Genomic DNA, 18,159 nt, shown 5'->3' with positions numbered 1-18,159 from the left:
AAAAGGAGAGGAAAGAACAGCAACTGTCAGCAAGTATGCAAAGACCAAGGATAGGCGGGAGGTGGGGAGCAGGGGAGACAAAGAGGAACTATTTTGTCAAAATGTAGTAGGACAAAAATGAGAGAAATGAAACTAAATGCCATCATACCATCTACTATAGACTGAATGTTTGTGTCTCCTCCAAATTCATATGTTGAAGCCCTAATCCCCAATGTGATGGTATGTGGAGGTGGAGCCTCTGGAAGGTAATTGGGCTTAGATGAGGCCATGAGAGTGGGGACCACATGATGGGATTAGTGTCCTTATTAAAAGAGGAAGATCTGTCTGTCCAACATGTGAGGACATAACCAGGAAGAGGCCCCTGACCAAGAACCGGACCATGCTGGCACCCTTATCTCTGGAGACTTCCAGCCTCCTGGAACTATGAGAAATGAATGTTTGTTGTTTAAGCTATCCAGTGCATGACAATTTGGAACAGCAGCTGGAACTAAGACGCCATTTAAGGTGAGGAGAGAAGGATGGAGGGGAAATCTACCAATTTAGCAGACAAGTCTCACAAGTGAATAGTTGACAAAATATTAGCACATCTACTTCAGGGAATTTTATCATATTGCTGAGAGCACTTTGGATGCATTTTCTCTACAGTTCCTCTGCAACCAAAGAATTCAATGATCCACCTTTCTGACACTAGATACACATGCTCCAAAGGAGACAGAAGATTCTAGTAAGCAAACTTCTAAAATAGCCCCCAATGATCCCTGACTCTTGGTATTCACACCCTGTGTAATCCTCTCCTCTTGAGTATGTGGTAGGTCCAGTGATTTGCTTATAATGAATAGATCATGGCAAGTGATGTGATATCACTTCTGTGATCAAGTCATGAGAAACTGTCTGCTATCTTGCTGGCTTTCTCTCTTGTCTTCTCACTCTCTTGCTTTGATGAAGGCAGAAGACACGCTGTGAGATGCCGTAGGGAGAGGCGGTGTGCTAAGGAACCAAGGAAGGCCTCTGGCCAGCAGCTCATAAGGAAACGAGTGAGGCCTAAAAAGATCTGAATCCTGCCCAACAGCCATATGAGCAAGCTAGGGATTGGATCCTTCCTAGTCAAGGATGATGAGGGAAGACTGCAGCCATGTGAGAGACCCAAAGCTACACTCCCAACCCATGGAAACAACAAGATAAGAAATGTGTTTTGTTTTGTACTGCCACGTTTTGGGTTCATTTGTTCTGTAGCAATAGTTAACTAATACAGAGATCAAAAACCATCTATCTTTAGTGACTATAATTAAAGTACATCTGAAGACTTGACACAGACTTTGGAAGTACTTTTTTATTGTTGCTCCTCAAAGAATCTATCTGGAAACTGTGCATCTATTCCAGACAGATAAGATGAGAAAGACCATGAATAGAACTTTATGTACCTTCCCAGAAATGAAAAACCAAGAGTGAGACATGGATAAACCTTGGAACCATTATGTTAAGTGAAAGAAATCAGTTACAAAAGACCACTTATTATATGATTGCAGTTACATGGAATGTCCAGAGCAGGCAAATTCATATAGACAGAAAGTAGATTAGTGGTTGCCTAGAGCTGGGTAGAAATGGAGAGTCACTGCTAATGGGGGTGATGAAAATATTCTAAGATTGATTCAACCCTGTGAATATCCTAAAAACTATTGAATTGTACACATTAAATGGGTGAACTTATATGGAATATGAGTTGTATCTCGATAAAACTGTTAGTAAAAAATTTTAAACAATAAACAAGAGCTAGAGTGACTAAATACAAAGGAGTCAAAATTTTCCAATGTTTCATCAATAACATAGGTCATTCTCATAACAAGTATCTAACAGGCAAAAAACTTAATATTGATAAAGCAAGTTCTGATAATAGAAATAAAAAGTAAATAAAAGAGCAGAGATAGGAGAAGTTACCAATCAATGACCAGTTACTATCATACAATTTCTTCTGAGTCGGTCACTGACTCACAAAAGGGGACAAAGTAAATGAATACCAAGAAGAGTTCTGCCACTGGGTCTGCTTCTTCCTCTTAACAAAGCACAGGAATCCCAGGGCCAGAGAACACTGACAATTTTCCATGTCCCAAAGCATTCACTTGTGGTACAAGGATCTGACATGAGGCCACAGTGAACAAAACTTACTGGACAAATGATCTGGAACCCCAGAAAGAAAATCCTGCTGCATTCTCCACTGAGAGAGTATTAAAAGGACATAAGATGTGTGACCATAAACTTTCCTGACCAGACTCAGAGGTATAGATTTGGCTTATGTTGGAGGTACAACACAGGCACTGTGCTAGGAAAGACATCAGAAGGACCTACATCTGCATCGGGACAAAGGTGAGCCTCAAAGAACTCCACTGACAGGCTACAGTCTATCCTGTCACCAGGGAGGTGGGCCTGCTTGGTGACAGGGACAAACCAAGAGATCCCTCTTGCAGGTGAAGCGATTCTAAGTCTTGAACCAAGAGCAAGAAAGCAGCGAGAAGGCTGAGAACCACCTGTCATCACCTTCACAGATGGCACAAGCAAAATTTCTCAATAAAAGGAAATGAGATGCTATAAAACAGAAGTAATCATCTGGAAAACCTTTAGAAAAACATATCATTACCCTCCAGGTCTCGCATGAACAAATAGGGACTGGTTCTCATTGCACCAAAAACAAATTACATATCGTAGGTCAGCAGCCTGCCCTACAGAAAGGGTCTCCGACAGGGAGGCAAGAGGTTTGCTACCTAATTCTGAAAAGCTGTGTGAACTCTAGACCTCTATTCTTCCACTACAAAATTACAGAAGACTATCCAGTTCAAAGGAATACTGTGATAAATGTAATACAACGTGGAGGAGGAAACGTTCCGATTGCTTGATGGAAAGCCATTAAAAGTGTAATAATTTTTTTAATCTCTACTTCTTTTTCAATTCAAAGTAATTGTGGAAAGCAAATATTGCCTGTATAACATTTTTCCTGCCTTTAGCTGAAGAGCCACCATTAAAAACTAAAAACCACAAAATATATGCCCCAATTCAATAGCTGTGCAGAATTTAAGAACATTATCCACTATTCTGACCAATCAGTACCACTGATTCTGTAATAGTCATGCTTATCTCTACAACTGGATAGGCTGAAATGTACACAGAGTACAAAAAGTCCATCTTACCCAAAACATTATTTCTTCCTTGATCTTTTTATCAGAGCCTCAAAGTGATTTCATTTCTCCTAGGCCCTATCCATCTCCATAACAGTTTATAACATCTTTTTAAAACAATGAGATATGGTGCCTGTCCTAACTAAGCCCCTCAAAACAATTACCAAGGACTGAAACAAAGAAAATCAAAAAGATACATTTCAAAAATAATGAGTTTAACCACACAGTAATTCCAGCACTTTGGGAAGCCGAGGTGGGAGGGTAGCTTGACGCCAGGGGTTTGAGATCAACCTGAGCAATACAGCCAGACCCCATCTCCACAAAAAATAGAAAAATCATTCGGACATGGTGATGAACACCTGTATTCCCAGATGCTTGGGAGGCTGAGGCAGGAGGATCCCTTGAGCCCAGCCCAGGAGTTTGAGGCTCTGTGGTGAACTATGATGACACCACTGCACTCTAGCCTGGGCAACAAGAATGAGACTCTGTCTCAAAAACAAAAAGTAAAAAGTAAAAGAGAAAAAAGGGATAAATGATGAAGGAAAAAGGAAGGACTGGTATTACGATTAAAAATAGCAGGCTTAGCATTGGAGAGAAGGAGAAACAACTCTTTCTGGGATAAAAGAAGACAGATAAGTAGCAGTGTTTTTAATAGGAAGAAAAGTACCCATACACAGCCTGATTTTCCCAGTGAAGTATGAAGCAATATCTTCAGGATTTGAACAGATACATGGAGACTCATATACAATAAGTTAGAAATTTCTTTTTAAATTCCAAGAGGTTCATAAGAATGTAGGAAGGCAAACTTTAACCCTAAACTTCCTATTTAAGAGAAACAGAAAAAAAAAAAAAAAACCACTAAGAATGTGACTCAGTTAAAGAAATACTGATGTTAAAGTTTTTAAAAAGCAAAAATAAAATAGGCAAAAGGAAGACATTCAGTCAAATACCCTTCAGATAGTTTGGATTTTTGATCATAGGTAGGTATTACTTATTCAAAAAACTATGTATGTTTTTAATTTTAAAAGGATGTGATTTTAAAGCACTTTAAACTTTAAGTTCCATGGGAGTAGAGACCCCATCTGGTTTTATTTACCAGCACATAGGCATAAGTTAGATCCTCCATAAATATTTGTTAAGTGTCAGTTGATGTTTTATACAGTTTCCACAGAAGCTTCAGGAGCAGAAAGGCAGAGCAAAGAATAAGCATGCAAGATACTAGAGTTCCACAGGGCGTTGAATAGTGGCCCCCGCAAGAGATACATCCACATCCTCATTCCAAAACCTGCAAAGGTATCTTATTTGGAAAAGGAATTTTTTGCAGATATAATTAAGTTAAGGATCTTAAGATGAGATCATCCTAGATTACCTGATTGGGCCCTAAATCCAATGACAATCGCCCCCATAAGAGAGAGAAAAGAGAAGCCCCAGATACACAGAGAAGAAGGCCATGTGCAGACAATGGCAGAGAATGGGGTGATGCAGCCATAAGCCAAGAAAACATTTACAGCTACTGAAAGCTAGAAGAAGCAAGGAACATAATTTCCCCTGGAAGTGTAGCCCTGCCACCATCTTGATTGCAGGGTTCTGACCTTCAGAACTTAAAAGAATAAATTTCTGTTCTTTTAAACCACCCAATGTGTGGTCATTTGTTATGGAAGCCCTAGAAAACTAACACGAGGTCAGCTATATGAATTATAATACCAGATTAAATCAGCTAATTTCCCCCTATAAAATGAAACATCACAATAAGAATTTCATACAGGATAATGAAAGAGCCATCTATGTAAAAGTAAGCAAAGCTGAAGTTTCTATTTAGATAAAGCATAGAAGTAGGCAAGGTCTTGCGTAACAGTAAAATATACAATAAATAACCACAACTGACTATATTGATAAAAAAGCAAAAAGAGATACAATAATTGCAAGTAAAGACTAATTAATCTGAATATTAATAAAACATTACAAATTTAAGAAATCCAATAAGGAAACAGAAACCAAGAAGTAGCATCAATATTATGAAGTATTTCAGCTATGCAAAAAATATTAGAGAATAATAAACATCCATTCACCTACACCCAGTCTTAATAAATCTTGACATTTGGACAAATTTACTTCAGATCATTTTTTTAAAGGAGTAAAATATTTCAAATATAGTCAATATCCTTTATATACCTCCTACCTGATCCCTTTCTCCTTTCTCCCACCTCAGAGGCAACCACTGTTCTGAAGTTGAATGTATTGGCCGGGCGTGGTGGCTCACGCCTGTAATCTTAGCACTCTGGGAGGCCTAGGCAGGAGGATTGCTCAAGGTCAGGATTTCAAAACCAGCCTGAGCAAGAGCGAGACCCCGTCTCTACTAAAAATAGAAGAAATTAATTGGCCAACTAAAAATATATAGAAAAAATTAGCCAGGCATGGTGGCACATGCCTGTAGTCCCAGCGACTTGGGAGGCTGCAGCAGAAGGATCGCTTGAGCCCAGGAGTTTGAGGCTGCTGTGAGCTAGGCTGACGCCATGGCACTCTAGCCTGGACAACAAAGTGACACTCTGTCTCAAAAAAATAAAATACAATAAAATAAAATAAAGTTGAACATATCATTCCCAAGTGTTATGTTTATACACAAATAATATACAATATAATTTGATATACTTAACCTTTATATACATTGTAACTGGCTATACATTTAGGCTATTATTTTTTTTACTCAATATATTTTTGAGACTTATTTATGTTGACAAATGACAAATACAATTTTAGTTTATTCATTTTAACAGCTAAAATTTGTATTATTAATCTCCATCAATGGACATTTAGGTTATTCTCTAACTTTTGCTTTAACAAACAATGCTACAATGAACTCTTCTTGCATTTTCTCATACACACACTAGAGATTCCCCATAGTATAGCAACTAGAAAATGAATTACTGATACCCTTTCTTTTTAAAACCTGTTTTCCTTAGGTAAATAACCTTTATTACAGTATAGTATTCCTTTAATTCCAAAGGTTCTAATTGGAGACAACCTTGAGATATTTTTTGTGGAAAAAGATTAAATTCTGTTTTATTTTTAAGCCATCCTAGAATATCTAATTAGCAAAGATACTTGGAGTAAAAAGCAATACCGTACCCCTATTAATAAAATATTACCTGTGTAATATTTTTAGAAGACATATTTGCTTGATTATAGAATATACGGCCAAAGTGATCTCGATCTGGAAATACATCTGCTTGTCGAGGTAAATTTGCCCCTCCTGAATCAACTGAAGACAAGGAAAATAAGAAAAATACGCACATCACTATCAACAAAATATGCTATGCACAGGAGACTTGTATCAATGACAGCATCAGTTCTTAATCACAATTACAAAAAATTTGTCCTGTCTTTCTAAACTATTCTAGATCCTCTTTCTCCAGTCCCCCAATGTAGCCAAAAGGACTCACTGTTTTCCCCAAATCCATTAAGCTTTCCTGCCTCTACATAATTCTCCTTGAAGTGTTTAGGACACTGTCTCCTTTGAGGATTAGCAAAAGCCTCCAAAACAGGATAAATTCTTAACTAGGTAAGCCAAAAAAGTATCTTTCCCTCTTCTAAACCAATACAAAAACTAATACAGAATTCATGTGACAATTTATACATATGGCCTTCTGATACCGTTTTTACTGCAGATTAGAGTGGTGGATACATATGTCAGCTGAGCTCAAAGAATTTCTTACTTCATAGCTGTGTGATTACAGGCATGTTTCCTAGCCCTTCTATGCCTCAGTTTCCTTACCCATGAAATGAAGATACCAATAGTAGTCATCCCAATAACAACAAAAGATAATTGTTATTAGGATGACATGAAATAATCTATGTAAGGCATTTAGTTCAGCACATACTGAGTGCACACAATGTTAAAAAAGATTAGCTAGTACTATACCTATTATTATCACCTACCATTATATCTTTTATTATCTTTTATATCATCATTATATCTTTTATTGTTAACACATTATATCTTGTCTCCAATTCATTACAAACTCAGTGAAGACAGAGACAACATATTCCTCTTCACTGTGTCCCCTAGAGAGTTTGGCACAGCACCTGCAAGAAGATGGGCCTCAGCCGGGTGTGGTGGCTCATGCCTGTAATCCTAGCTCTCTGGGAGGCCAAGGCGGGTGGATTGCTCCAGGTCAGGAGTTCGAAACCAGCCTGAGCAAGAGGGAGACCCCGTCTCTACTATAAATAGAAAGAAATTAATTGGCCAACTAATATATATAGAAAAAATTAGCCGGGCATGGTGGCACATGCCTGTAGTCCCAGCTACTCAGGAGGCTGAGGCAGGAGGATCGCTGGAGCCCAGGAGTTTGAGGTTGCTACGAGCTAGGCTGACACCACGGCGCTCACTCTAGCCTGGGCAACAAAGCGAGACTGTCTCAAAAAAAAAAAAAAAAAAAAAAAAGAAGATGGGCCTCATTTGCTATTTTCTGTATGTGCAAAGCAGTTAACATTGTGTGTCAACCAGGTAAATACACTTTCCCACAGGGGGCAAAAAAGATCTCTTTATCAGTACCTGCTCAAATACCTGCATAAATGAACAATATATGTCGGAATTTTACCAGAGTAACTCGATACTCACAAAGTGCTCATTTTAAATTGCTTTGCATTTAGGTTCTTTCTGAAATATCCTTTGATTTAAATGTATTTTAGTTTCAAATATAAATTTACTTTTATTGGAAATTAAATTTACTTTAAATTATATCTGTTCAAATTATATAATACTCAAGCATTTAACACAATACCTGGCGCTCAAGAGATCTATAAATATTAGCTATTATTTTTTCAGATGTTGAACCCATTATGGTTAACAGAAAAATAAAATATATAGAAGAAAAAAATCCACAAACCTGTAGTAAAAAAAATTGGCATGCACCAAAATATTATCGGGGTTATTCCTCAATGATATTATTATATATAGTTCTTATTTACTTTTTTCCCCCCAGAATTTTTAGCAAACATACATTTTCTTTGTAATTATGGGAGAAATCAATAGTTTTTTAAAATACCCACTAATAATATCATACATATAGCTTTCTAAACACCCTCGCATTTTAGCAGCTAATAATAGTTTATTTTACAGCTCTTATGACTTGCCCAAGTAGATGCAGGGGAGCCTGTTCTGCATTGCAATTTCTTGTGCCCGTAAATGTTTTTTCACAGTCACTGGGTAGTAGGTGCCTCCTTTGACAGTAGCATCATTGGCAATAATCATACATTCTACTCTGAAAGGCAGAAATTTCATTGGAAAGAGAATATGAGATCTTTCTTCAAAATTAAAGGCCAATTACACTCAATACAAGACATGTCAATATGACCTTCAACTTCTAGTACCTATCACCAATGACACTCATTAGTAGACAACCTTAGGATATAAATGCAAGCTTTAATCACAGCTCACATATTCATTTATATATACAAAATGATCACTTTTAACAAGTTTACAAACTTATATTTGATTTTTAAAGACTCATCAGTCCTATACCAGTAGTGAAAACTAACAACCTACGCCACATTTCTTAGTAGTTCTTTGAATGAAAGGGTCCTAACAAGATAATACTAATACTGCCTTCCCCCAAAATCCAAGTATCAAGGGTAAAGAACTCCCTCATAATAAACCTTCAAAATTCCCCTTTAGGAATGTAATTTGCAAAAATGAAAAATGACCCATCAAGAGTACTGAGGTTTATTTTTGTATTTTCAAAAGTTCTTCAACATTACAGCCATATGATTTCCTGTACACCTAAAAGAAGTAAAAAAATACAACATTTATCTTGCTTAAAGTCACAATGAATAGTATACTGAAAACATATAATAACATAAATATATAAATAATGAGTCAAAACATACATATTGAGTCATCAACAGTGCCCTTTCTCACAAAAACCAGTTTATTGGGTATGAGGACTCACAAGTGACAAAGAGCTAGGTGGCCAAGGAAAGACAGCTGGTCAGGGAAATCGCACAGGGTTGCCAAGAAACCTTAAAATCAGAGGTTCACTTGAAATTTGAGATAACAGTGTGTTTTTTTCAAAATTCAATTTTCTTTATATTTACGATGTTTTTGTTATCTCACTTTATATTGCCTAGAACTCTAAAGAGTAACTCATCAAATTCCTGTTGACAAAAAGTGGAGAACAACTGAACATCCAGCATAGGGTAGTGTTGCACTTCCCAGCGGGGCTCACTACAACACAAACAGGACTCTCCTCTGAGCATCGGTTTTATACACTAGGTCATATAAAACCTTTTTCTACATTACAATGAACATTTTATCAGGTGGAATAAACATTTTTAATGACTTTCATGTTAAACAAACTAAGACTTCAAAGGAAATTTCGGCTTATGGCAGGCTGCTGTGCTATAACCCCACACCTCCAGAGCGTGTATTCACGCCTCCCTAATCCTGGAAGTGCCGCACTAGAAAGCTTAAGAAGCTCTGGTACTGGAAGGAGGCCAGGTTGTGAAGTTAGGCAAAGCTAGGCTGAAATTCCAGCTCTGCCACTTGCTTGGTATGTGACTTTGGACAAGAGACATAATCACGTTTGCTCATCTACTAAAAGGTCACAGACATGTTACAGAATGAGAAATAAACTGGCCCACAAAAATGCTATATTGCACATCTATTGGTTTTGCCTACCTAGCATCTATTATATTATTGTGGCAACAGAATTAAAAAGTTTCTTTCAGAACGGCCCCTTTGTCCTTACTCCATGTGGTTCAAGTGGGACTTTGCCCAGGGCCACCTTTGGAGGTGGGTGCATCAACCAGGCCTGTCCTTCGGAGTTCCCACTGCAGCTCAGCAACAGGATGCCCGAGCCTAAGCCCCAAGGACCTCTGCTTACACTGCAGCTGCTAAACACACAGAATATAAACCAGGAACTCCTGTGCCATAGCTGCCTACCAATTTAGAGCACCTGCCAAGGAAAAAAAGCTGATGAAGAGCAGGGCAGGGCCAGGTGCAGAAAACAACCTGTGACCTGATAATACTGTTTGAGCTCCTAGATCCAGCTATGCCCAAACCTATCAGATGAGAGAGTCAATAAATTATGTTTTTTGTTTAAATTAGTTTGAGCAAACCCAGCTCATCCTGTCACTTGTCAGAGAAAGAGTACTGACAATATAAAGTGCTCAACCACACTTTTTATGTTGGAAAGATCCATTTAAATTATAATAAAGTACTACTTTACAACTATTAAATGAGTGAATTCTTTTTTTTTTTTTTTTTTTGAGACAGAGTCTCACTCTGTTGCCTGGGCTAGAGTGCCATGGCTTCAGCCTAGCTCACAGCAACCTCAAACTCCTGGGCTCAAACAATCCTTCTGCCTCAGCCTCCCAAGTAGCTAGGACTACAGGCAGGTGCCACCATGCCTGACTAACTTTTTCTATATATTTTTAGTTGTCCAGTTAATTTCTTTCTAACCTTAGTAGAGATGGGGTCTCACTCTTGCTCAGGCTGGTCTCGAACTCCTGAGCTCAAACGATCCTCCCGCCTTGGCCTCCCAGAGTGCTAGGATTACAGTGAATTCTTTCTCAGTTATAATATCCAACATTAAAGCAGCTCTAGTGAAAAGATAAAATCAAGCCCTTGCCTCCATGGAAAGAAATCACTGATGGGCTAAAACACATTTGCCCAACACAGACCCCTGGTTAGTGGTGTTCACAGAGAACAATTTGAGAGTCTGTGAAAAGATTTTTGATTATATAGTTTAAAATGTGCAGTAGTTTTTTAAAAGGCTATGTTCTGATACCTCTTTATTTGCTATCATTATGGGGTAAAGAAAGTTCCACCTCCAACCAGAGAAAACAAAAATACAGTATTTTCATATAAGCATGATATATTTTCATTATCCCATTCTGTATGCACAGATAACTTGGCCTATTAATTCCTGTCATCATTCATTTATTCAACAAATATTTTTTATATGCCTTCTATGTGCCATGTCCCGTTCTAGGTACTAACAGCACACTGGTGAACAAGAAAGGCAAAATTCCTGATTTCACAGAGCTTCCATTCCATGTCTGTCTTTTCTTTTTTCCATCACCGAAAAACCTTACAACGTGGACTTGCAGAGGAACACACATCATAAACCAGCATCTGGGCCAAAAGCAGTCCTGACAGGCTCAGTCAGGCTCAGATCAAAGCTGAGCTTCACAGGTGGCTTGATCTTGGGCAAGGTATTCAACTCTCTAAGGATGTTTCCTTATCTGCAGAATGGTGATGACTATAATAGTACCCATTCTTACAAAGCTATAATAAGGGTTAAGACAAGTACCCAGGTACTGTGGCTCATGCCTATAATCCTAGCACTTTGGGAGACTGAAGCCAGAGAATCACTTGAGGCCAAGAGTTTAAGACCAGCCTGGGTAACATAGCAACATCGATACAAAAAATTAAAAAATTAGCCAGGTGTGGTGGTGAGCACCTACTTCCAGATACTCAGGAGGCTGAAGGCAGGATTGCTTGAGCCCAGGAGTTCAAAGTTGCAGTGAACTATGATCATGCACCTGCACTCCAATCTGGGTAACAGAGCAAAACTCAGTCTCCACACCCCAACAAAAAGAAAAAGACAAGTAATCAATGGGAGGTGTTTACAATAGTGCCTGGCATGGTAACTACATGGTAAATGGGAGATCATACATAAATATATATAAATAAATTTAACCTCTGGCAATCTAGATTCCCTAAGTCTACAGTGGTTCACAAACTTTAGCAACAAAGAAACTGGAGGGCTTATTAAAACACAGACTGTAGGGCCCCACTCCCTGAATTTCTCATTTAGTATTTCTGGGGAAGACCTGAGAATCTGCATTTCTAACAAGTTCCTAGGTGATGCTCATGCTACCTGGGGACCACACATGAAGAACCACTCCTCTAAGACAGTGGTTTTCAGCCTGCATGTACAAGAGATCACCTATGGAGCCTTTGAAACCTATACAAGCCAAGCCCATGCCTAAAGATTCTGATTAAGAGGTCTGGACTGGATCCCAAGGACCTTTGCTAGGTTTTTTCCCTTCAATTTTTGTCTCTAAAGCTCCACAAATGAATCCAATACAGGTCTGAGGAGGATGCCTCAGTCTTAAATAATATAAGTAGCATAAAACTTATATTGCCTATATGCAAAGAGAGTGCTGGATGCCTGCACCTCATCAGGGTCTTCTTCCTGACCCACATTATGGAGCACAGGTAGAATACTCACCCTGATACTCTTCCAATGCCTGTAATAATGCCACCTGCAGGGACCTCCTCATTGTCATATAACTGATAACCGGCAAATTGGGATAATTCTAGAAACGGAGACCTGATGGGAAGAAAGAATGTTGCTTGAATTAATGTCATTAAAAAATACACAGGCATTTCAATTGTTACACATGGAAAAGGAAAAGATTTTTCTTTACTGGGACAATGTTTCGAATATGCATTTGTATATCAAATCTAAAATTTAAAAATCTAAAACAAAAATATGATGTGAATATTTTAAGGATTTATATGGTATATCCATATAATAGAATGGTAAGTGCTTATTTTAGAAGATGTACAAATGTGTTTATGAATACAGAAACAGAATAACAGCTAACATTTATGCTGCACTTACCATGTGCCAGGCTCCCTCCTGAGGGCTTTAGAAAAACTAAATCATTTACTCCTTAGAATACCTTCTAAGATGCTTTCTATTATGACCCTCATTTACTGATGAGGAAATTCAAAAACACAGTGATTAAGTCACACAACTTTAGTAAGTGGCACAGCTGGGATTTTAATAAGCAATCTAGGCCCTTGGACCAGCCTCTTAACCACTGTATTAGACTACCTCTCACTTGCACGTTTAAGATACATTAAATGCGAAAAAAAGGAGCTATGAAACACATTTAGTATGATTTCATTTTTGTTTTTAGAAAAACGTAGGCATCTGGTACATATATGCACAGAAATGGTCCAGAAGAATATATACCAGGTGTTAATTGTGTTTGTCTCCAGGTTGAATGTGTGTGCATATATTATAAGAAAAAAATACTTCTCGAGTTTTCACTTACTTCTCTTTCCCCTTCTCACTCCATATCCAATCCTTCTGGAAATCCTGTTGGGCTGGCTCTGTCTTCACAACATATCTAGAACCTGAACTCCTGCCACCTCCACTACCAACACCATCCAAGTCCCTGTCACGTCTCCTTTGAATCCTTGCAATCGTCCTTCAACTGATCTCAGGGCTTCTACCCCTGCTGTCCATAGTCTGCTCACGACCCAGCAGCCGTAAGTCAGATAGATTACAGGTCTCCTGTTCAAAGCCCTACAATACCTCCCCCATGGTAAAAACTAAAACTTGTATAATGGCCCAAAAGGCCTTAGGGGATCTGACCTATCTCCTACTACTCTCCCCTCCTTTCTCCCCATTCCAACCACATGGCCTCCTGGCTACTCCTGGAGCATATCAGCATAACTGGCAGACTCACACCCCTGCGTCTTTGCACTGGCTGTTCCCTCTGCCTGCAACACTCTTTCCCGAGATATTTGCAGGGCTCTCTCATGTCCCATCTTGTTCAAACGTCACCTTCTCCATGATGCCTACCCCCCATCCCACTTATAACTGCAACTTCCCCCCCATCTTCCTTTCCATTACCCTTGTCTACCTTTTCTTTTTCCTATGACATTTACCACCTTCCAACTTACTACATAATTTATGATGTTTATTGTTTATTTTCCATCTCCCCAGTTCCAGTAAGCCAAAGTTCTTTATCTATTTTGTTCAAAGATGTATCGCAAGTGCATGAACAGTGCCTGACACATGGTAGGCTCTCAATAAACGTATGCTGTTGAATCTTACAATAAGAACCAGAATTCAAAATAATTTATTTACAAAATATAGTACCATGGAATAGAGAACACCCAGAGTTAGGACTTAGGCATGTACCAACCCGGGGTCTATAAGATTGTCAATTCTTTCTCTGGGTAACAGTTTTCCTCTTGATATATGCCGCGCTCGGGCTTTCTCATCACCTCCTATGATAAAAGCATCATTAGTTTAGAATAGATTGACATGATATAAGGTCTCTAAGTTGATGCCAGAAAAACATAATACTTAATCCAAAATATGGTGCTTTTTAAAAGTTCAACATGTTGTCTGATAAAGGCTAATTTTTCAGATCATTCATTCACCTTACAAGTTGCTAATTTTCTGAAGTAAATAAAGAAACTGGCATTTAAAAAAGAAATCAGTCTATCCCTGATCCTAGAATATATCATACACATTTTGAATTCACTAGTGATTATTTAAAGAAATTACATAGTATTTTCTCTGCAATTCACGCATTGCAAATACTGCCTCATCTTCACATTTATTAAATACCTACTATATATAACTAGCATTGCACTATATTTTCTATCTTCGTTTGTACTAGGTAAAAGCATAATTTTAGAAATTAATTCCATGATAAGCACAGCAAAATTTTCACAAAAGTGCCATTAGTGACCTATAACTTTTTAGGCCTGCAAATGGCAGAGTCGAACACCTCCAACAGCAATTAAAATGTCCCCTTTTGATAGTATCTTGACTCAGAGATTGTCTTAAGTGCTTCCCAACATTGCTCACCTCATGACAAAGAAAACAAAAAAACTGAAGAGTTCACTGAGGTATTCTTGGTATTCTTAGGAATGAATATCTATAACCCGCTCTCAGTTAAGCCAAGGTAATAGAGCAGGAACAGAAGTATCAAATAATTAATATATTAGTTTATTTTCATTGGTGGCCAAGAAATTCATCCTAATAAAGTCTTTGTCTAGTGAAATGTTCAGATATTTAAGAAAGCCATTTCTTTATGTAGGTGAGAAAATAAGGTCATATCTATTTCAAACAAGCTTCCAAATATGACCTTCAGGACTCTTGGTTGTACCTAAGGGGATTTTTTATTTTCTGAAGAGGCACATAGCATGTATTTATAAGATTAAATCTGCCTTAAGGTTGCCAAGAAAATTATATCACACATCTAATCTTTTAAAATGAAAACAATTCTGGGAAGGAAAGAAAGACTTGATTACAAGATAGTGTAACTTAAGTCAAATTGCTTTTCTCTTTCCTTCCAGCCAAGTCCCTCCTGAGCTGTGTTCAGGGGTAGGGGAGGAAGAAACAGAGGGGTTACAAAGGGCAGAGGAAACTTTTGGGAACAATGGACACATTCGTTATCTTGATTGTGGTGACAGTTTCATGGTGTCTACATATGTCTAAACTCATGAAATTGCATACTTTAAATAATACAATTTATTGTATGTCAATTATGCTTCATTAAAGCTATTTAAAAATACATGTCAAAAGAAAAGATGAACTAAGGCACCACAAGGAAATCCAGGCCTAGGTGAAGGTCTCTGGAGAGTCAGGTGATACAGGTGCCCCTTAAGGGGCTGGCAGGAGAGGGGACAGAAGGAGAGGGTGGGGTGACAAAAAGGTGATTAAGATATATATATATATATATATATATATATATATATATATATATATAAAAAGTGCTTCAGACAACATCATTCTTTCTTAAGTCTGCCTAGAGGTGGACCTTACAATTTGGAGCAGCTGGTGAATTCTAGTTTTATTAGGAAGAGCCAGAAAGTGGGTTATCCTTGATGCAGACTCAAAGAGCACAGAATTTGGATTTCTGTGACTTGAAACCAAAAAATATCAAATACAGGCCATTTTCAAAATATTTTAAATATATTATAAGTACCTAAGTTAGGAGGAGGTGTAGGGAGTTTATAGGCTTTTTTTTTTTAATTCTCCCCAGATAGAATGAGAGTAATTATTATTGCCGTGTGAATGAGGTCTTTGCTTCAACTGATCCCACTCTGAGTTTCCTAATCTGTTTGTGTCTTGGCAACTGTTAGGGGATTTAACTGAATTTGATACAACTGCTATAGTAAAAAGACTGCCAGGTGCAGTGGTATATGCTTTCAGGAGGTTGAGGCAGGAGTTCAAGGCTGTAGTGCACCATGATTATACCTGTGAATAACCACTGCACTCCAGCCTGGGCAATATAGCAAGACCCTTAAAAACACAAGACAGAGACCAAGATATTCCAATAAGTCTATTTTTTGTTCTTTTCTATTAATTTTGATTAATCTATTAAGTCAAAAGAAGACAGAAATGTGTGCTTATAGTGAATAATGCCTATAATTCACAAGTACTGGCAATTTACTAGAGGGATTAAATGACTTGTCCAAAGTTATTTAATTACTAGAATAACAAAGCAGTCCAGCCCACCACTCTCAAAATGCTACAAAGAACCAAAATACTGAATTAATTTCTTTTGTAATACACTATACAAATGAATGGGCAACTATAGATGATCTCCCTGTTCATCTGCCATTAATCGATTTCCTTGCCTCCCTAAAGTCCTCAGAGAAAAAAAGCAATATAAATATTTTTATTTAAACTAAAAAGAAATTCATTAGGCTTTCTCTGAATTATTTCCCTAATTACTTCTACTGGGAGTCTGTCCTCTGGATGTGATAAGATCATACCTAAGAATACAATAATACTTTTTTTTTTTGGAGACAGAGCCTCACTCTATTGCCCAGGCTAGAGTGCCATGGTGTCAGCCTAGCTCACAGCAGCCTCAAACTCCTGGGCTCAAGCAATCCTGCCTCAGCCTCCCGAGTAGCTGGGACTACAGGCACGTGCCACCGTGCCCGGCTAATTTTTTCTATTTTTAGTTGTTTAGCTAATTTCTTTCTATTTATAGTAGAGACAGGGTCTCACCCTTGCTCAGGCTGATCTCAAACTCCTGAGCTCAAGCAATCCTCCCGCCTCGGCCTCCCAAAGTGCTAGGATTACAGGCGGCAATAATACTCTTAAACCATAAGTTTACAAATAGAGAGATAAAACAGATTCTATCTATGAAGATACTGGAGAGAATTATTTTTTTATATGAGGCTATAAAATTCACATAGCTCATTCTAAATGAAGTACTTGTAATTTATTAAGAATCTTATTTTACGCCAGACTTGATGGGTCAAGGCCTGTTATCCCAACACTTTGGGAGGCTGAATCAGTTAGGATCATTTGAACCCACGAGTTTGAGATCAGCTTGGGCAACACTGTGGGTAACACAGTGAGACCCTACTCTCTATGAAAAATTTAAAAATCAGCTGAGTGTGGTGGCACGTGCCTGTAGTCCCAGCTGCTCTGGAGACTAAGCAAGGAGGATCACTTGAGCCCAGGAGTCAGTGGTTGTAGTGAGCTATGATTGCACCTCTGCACACTAGCCTGGGTAACAGAGTGAGACACTGTCTCAAAAAAAAAAAATCTTATTTTGAAAATAATCTTTAATTTCAAGTCACATGACTTCTAAAGTAAAAATGTCATATATATCAATAATAGCAAAACAGAATAATACTATTGATATGCTCCTATGATTCCATTTTTTCTAAGCAAAAGAATGTCATTTATGTCCACAATTTTAAAATAGGAAATAATGACAATTTGCAAAGTTTTTAGGAAATCTCATTTATTTAATTAGCAGTAAGCCCATATGGAAATTATTTCCAAGCCATATATCACAGCATAAAATGTATAATTATGTAAAATTTAGCATGTATATAGTATGTGAATATGCCTAATAAATAGGAAATCTTGTAGTTGCTTAAGGTGGAACAAAAATTTCAGTGTGATACTGTGAGTAAAATAAAACCTTAAGAAAAAATAGTTAAAAATTGAACGTCATAATGTATATCTGTTAAAAAAAAGAGAGAGAGAGAGAATGAAAAGCAAAAATAGTTAAAAATGGAAAATACTGAATCTTTACTTTCCCCCCAAAGTACAGCAGTGCTGTATGAGGAGAAAAACTGGCCAAGTAACAGGAAAAAATCAAATTAAATGTCTGTATACCAACAAATATATAATTAGTCTTAAGAGTCAAAAGCTTAATGCTACTAGTTTTTTCTAAAGCCAATAACTATAAAGGGATATCATCA

At 37.7% G+C, this 18,159-nt stretch overlaps 1 protein-coding gene across 2 annotated transcripts in view; it reads right to left on the bottom strand.

Annotated features, from left to right (window-relative positions):
• The window catches only part of MCCC2 (methylcrotonyl-CoA carboxylase subunit 2), a 61,410-nt gene that overhangs the window by 36,865 nt on the left and 6,386 nt on the right, over positions 1-18,159 (bottom strand). For both annotated transcript variants that reach the window (XM_012783232.3, XM_076008101.1), the window contains exons 3-6: positions 14,118-14,202; positions 12,404-12,505; positions 8,301-8,428; positions 6,314-6,426 (exon numbers count right to left, since the gene is read on the bottom strand). In XM_012783232.3, coding sequence (XP_012638686.2) covers positions 6,314-6,426; positions 8,301-8,428; positions 12,404-12,505; positions 14,118-14,202 — 428 coding nt within the window. The remainder of the gene's footprint in view (positions 1-6,313; positions 6,427-8,300; positions 8,429-12,403; positions 12,506-14,117; positions 14,203-18,159) is intronic.

This window comes from Microcebus murinus, chromosome 11 (genome assembly GCF_040939455.1).
Source record: "Microcebus murinus isolate Inina chromosome 11, M.murinus_Inina_mat1.0, whole genome shotgun sequence".
NCBI lineage: Eukaryota > Metazoa > Chordata > Mammalia > Primates > Cheirogaleidae > Microcebus > Microcebus murinus.
This window is presented reverse-complemented; position numbering and strand designations above follow the sequence as displayed.